Raw genomic sequence first — 4595 nt, forward strand, 5'->3', positions numbered from 1 at the left:
TATATACATACACACACACACACACACACACACACACACACACACACACACACACACTATATATATTTATATACATGTGTATATATGTGTACTGTATGTGTGTGTACATATATATATATATTAGTGCTGGGCAACGGTTAAAATTTTTAATCGCAATTAATCGCAGGATTTCATGCGATTAATAGCGATTAATCGTATTGTTAGCCGACTAAAGTCAATAATGAATTCAAAAGTGGTGTATTGCGCACTTTTAGTACTTCTATATGAACAACAATGCAATAACATTAAACACTGCAAAAACATTTGGTTTGCAGTTTTCCCTTAACACAGTAGCATTTAAAAAATGTTAAAAATAAAAATTAAAAAATAAAATATGTTTTCTGAGAATCTAAATCTGTTTTCTTACCCAGATTTTTGTTCCCACCAGATTGGACAGATATATTTTAGGTGTGTAACCTATTTACTGCTCTGCACCAAGCCAGTTGCTAAGACACACAAGGTTATTTACATTTTCAGATGATAAAGAAACTCTCTTCTTCTGTACAATATGACTAGCAGGAGAAAACAACCTTTCACAGGGTACTGATGTTGCAGGTGTGGCCAAGTACTTCTGTGCAATGGAGGCCAGCCTGCTGTGTGAGCCTGCATGTTTGGACCACCACTCTAATGGACAGGACTCTGTACTGATGGTGGGCTCCGCTCTGAATCGACGCACACTGTTCTCAACTGAATCTTCCTCCTGCTCAGAATCAGACTCTGATGAAGCAGCCAATAGGGCTAACTTTTTATTTGGTGGCTCTGATGTTGCTTCCACAGGTTTCTCTGCAACAAACCTCTGTTCCTTTAGTAAGTTGGTGACTAAGGCCCACACCTCACCCCTCTCAGCTCTGGGTATACACTTGAGGTCCTTGAATCTAGGGTCCAATGCGGTAGCAATCTTCAGATATGCAATGTTGGCATTTTCTTTGCGTGTCTCCAGGTCTGTTCTGAATGTAGACTTAAATTTGACCACGTAGGCTGGGTCATCATCTGAACTCTCCATGACCCGAGAGAGATGGCAAAAAGCAGGCAGAACCACAGAGCATGAAACATACTTTTCTCCTCCCAGAAGTTCAGTCACATACCTGCAACAGCAAAAAAAAATCAAACCCATTTCTTTGGGTACGGGAGAATGCTGGTGGTCAGAAGACCGACAGCAGCATCCTGGAATCCAGATACCCAAAAGTCCCCGGTAAGTATACTAACCCTCCCTACCCTTAACCCTCCCTGCATAGTGCCTAACCCTAAAAGTCCGCTGGTGCTGCCTAACCCTAACTCTCCCTCCATGCAGCCAAACCCTAACCCTCCCTGCTCCCTACTAACCCTAACCCTCCCTGCTCCCTACTAACCCTAACCCTCCCTGCTCCCTACTAACCCTAACCCTCCCTGCTTCCTACCCACCACTAGTAAGTGCCTAAACCTACCTAACTACATCCCATTCATGCTATATTTTTTACAGACAGGACAGTGGAAAAATGAAATATATGAAGTATGTAAAATATACCTGCAGGGCTCCAGTAGCGTTTCCAACCTCTGCAGTTTGTCCATTTCAGCTGTAGTTGGCATGGCAACCTTGGTGTTGTGTGTGGTGAGGACATCCCTCAGTGCCTGTTCATTTCTACAGACACTTTTTATCAGTGGCGTGCGGTGAGGTCAGTGGCTGGTGAGGCACTGCAGCCATAATGTCCGCCGAATCCTGCCGATGACCCCTACCGCCGCCGAGCCACTGCCCGCTACTGCCCCTGAGCCGATGCCCACTGCCACCATCAATAGCCTACAAACTCGCCCACCATCAACTGAACCAGCCCTCTGCCACTAATTTGCATCTCAGTCCGATGCCGCCAATGCCCGCTGCCTGCCTGCTCATTATACTTGTGATATATTGTACATTTTTATAGAAAAATAAATAAAAATAAGTGTTTGGGACTGGGAAGGGAGTGGAAGGAGGACATGAATGCAATTTTGTTATCCAGGGCTTCCCTTAACTTAACAGCACGGTGGATGCGGCGCTATTAAGTTTATGGAAGCCCTGGACAACAAAATAGCCAGCAGTGGGTGACAGGGAGAGGGTGGCGCCAGAGAGAGGGTGACAGCAGTGGGTGACAGGGAGTGGGTGACGCCAGGGAGAGGGTGACAGGAAAAGCGTGACACCAGGAAGAGCGTGATGCCAGGGAGAGAGTCACCAGGGAGAGGGTGACAGCAGTGGGTGATGCCAAGGAGAAGGTGACGGGGAGGGTGATGCCAGGGAGAGGGTGGCAGCAGTGGGTGACGCCGGAGAAACGGTGGCTGTAGTGGGTGACAGGGAGATGCCAGGAAAAGGGTAACAGCAGTAGCAGCGGGTGAGAGTGTAAAAGAGAGAAGTAAAGGGTGATGGGAACAGACAGTGAATGATAATTATATTGGTATTTACTTACATGGACCTGCCTGGGCCTAGAACTGCGGGGCTCGGCGGTGACAAAAGCAGCCTGAACAGGAATCCGGGCTCGGAAGAGAGAGAGAGTGAGAGAAGAGGGGAGAAGCGGGGGATCATGGCCCCGCTCCCCCTCTGGCCAGACTGGACTCACTGGGGTATATTTACTAAGGTCCCGATTTCATTCGAGTTGGCTTTTTTTTTCTAAGTGTGATCTCGGGAATTTAATAAACACAAATCTCGGCAGTATTGGGGCTATTCGTATTGACTTGAGATACACTGCCGACCACACAAATACGAATCAATAGACCATCGGTCAAACACGGCTGTTATTTAATAGAACTCGATAATTTACTAAGGATTTGTATTCTCAATCACTGCCGACAATAGCCAAACACTGCCGGGGAAGCATGGAATTCATAAAAAAAATGGAGCTTTCAAATAGACCTGCTTTTTGCTGGCGTGTTGTGATAGTCATGCATGGATCAGTGAGATCTGTGCATGCGAATCTGTGGAAAAGGCTGTGAATGTGTTAAAATTTTAAAAAAGAAATGCGTGGGATCCCCCCATCTAAGTATAACCAGCCTCGGGCTCTTTGAGCCGGTCCTGGTTGTTTAAATACTGGGAAGAAAATTGGACAGGGGTTCCCCGTATTTAGACAACCAGCACCGGGCTCTTAGTCCGGTCCTGGTTCCAAAAATATGGGGGACAAAAGATGTAGGGGTCCCCCGTATTTTTAAAACCAGCACCGGGCTCCACTAGCCAGGGAGATAATGCCACAGCCGGGGAACACTTTTATATTGGTCCCTGCGGCCGTGGCATTACCCCCCCAACTAGTCACCTCTGGCCGGGGTTCCCTGGAGGAGTGGGACCCCTTAAATCAAGGGGTCCCCCCTCCAGGCACCCAAGGGCCAGGGGTGAAGCCCGGGGCTGTCCCCAGCACCCCTGGGCGGTGGGTGCCGGGCTGATAGCCATAAGTGTTTAAAAAAAAGGTATTGTTTTTTGTTGTGGAACTACAAGGCCCAGCGAGCCTGCCCCGCTTGCTGATACTTGGAGAACCACAAGTACCAGAATGCGGGAAAATAACGGGCCCGCTGGTACCTGTAGTTCTACAACAACAAAAATACCCAAATAAAAACACAACACACACACCGTGAAAGTAAAAATTTATTAAAATACACTTACGCACTCACACATACTTACCTACATCCAACACCGAGAATCACGTCCACTTGTCCAGTAGAATCCAATTAGCGGTACCTGTAAAAATGAGAGAGATTACTCTCCTACATCCCACGCCGAGAATCACGTCCACTTGTCCAGTAGAATCCAATTAGCGGTACCTGTAAAAATGAGAGAAAGAGAGAGAGAGATTACTTACCTACATCCTACGCCGAGAATCACGTCCACTTGAATCCAATAGGGGTACCTGTAAAAATGAGAGATTACTTACCTACATCCCACGGCGAGAATCACGTCCACTTGTCCAGTAGAATCCAATTAGCGGTACCTGTAAAAATGAGAGAGATTACTTACCTACATCCCACGCCGAGAATCACGTCCACTTGTCCAGTAGAATCCAATTAGCGGTACCTGTAAAAATGAGAGAGATTACTTACCTACATCCCACGCCGAGAATCACGTCCACTTGTCCAGTAGAATCCAAATAGGGGTACCTGTAAAAATGAGAGAGAGAAAGAGAGAGAGAGATTACTTATCTACATCCTACGCCGAGAATCACGTCCACTTGAATCCAATAGGGGTACCTGTAAAAATGAGAGATTACTTACCTACATCCCACGCCGAGAATCACGTCCACTTGTCCAGTAGAATCCAAATAGGGGTACCTGTAAAAATGAGAGAGAGAAAGAGATAGAGAGATTACTTACCTACATCCTACGCCGAGAATCACGTCCACTTGAATCCAATAGGGGTACCTGTAGGGAAGAGAGAGAGAGGAAAAAAAGAGAGAGAGAGAGAGAGAACACACACACCGAGTGACACTGAGAGAAAGACTAAGCAGGTGATAAGGTGGGTACACACTGATAGATATATCTGCCGATCAATTGATCTGCAGATATATCTATAGACGGATCGGGAAGTGTGCTGTGCATACACACTGCCCGATCCGGCGGGGACTGACGTC

The 4595-nt window shown here is 46.8% G+C and overlaps 1 protein-coding gene across 1 annotated transcript; it reads right to left on the minus strand.

The window, feature by feature from the left end:
* Positions 1-324: 324 nt before the first annotated feature.
* On the minus strand, positions 325-1714 carry LOC134987633 (uncharacterized). The gene is made up of 2 exons (XM_063950507.1): positions 1544-1714; positions 325-1124 (listed from the first exon to the last, which is right to left on the minus strand). Exons 1-2 carry the CDS (start codon positions 1603-1605, stop codon positions 461-463), a joined length of 726 nt encoding a protein of 241 aa, XP_063806577.1. The 5' UTR covers positions 1606-1714; the 3' UTR covers positions 325-460.
* Between the last annotated feature and the right edge of the window lie 2881 nt (positions 1715-4595).

This window comes from Pseudophryne corroboree, chromosome 2 (genome assembly GCF_028390025.1).
Source record: "Pseudophryne corroboree isolate aPseCor3 chromosome 2, aPseCor3.hap2, whole genome shotgun sequence".
Classification (NCBI taxonomy): Eukaryota; Metazoa; Chordata; class Amphibia; order Anura; family Myobatrachidae; genus Pseudophryne; species Pseudophryne corroboree.

What these genes read in the sequence shown, in the direction of transcription:
- LOC134987633 (XM_063950507.1), bottom strand. Translation starts at nt 1,605, where the DNA reads ATGCCAACTACAGCTGAAATGGACAAACTGCAGAGGTTGGAAACGCTA. An exon ending in ACGCTACTGGAGCCCTGCAG is followed by an intron (nt 1,125 to 1,543) that starts GTATATTTTACA and finishes TTGCTGTTGCAG; the next exon opens with GTATGTGACTGAACTTCTGG.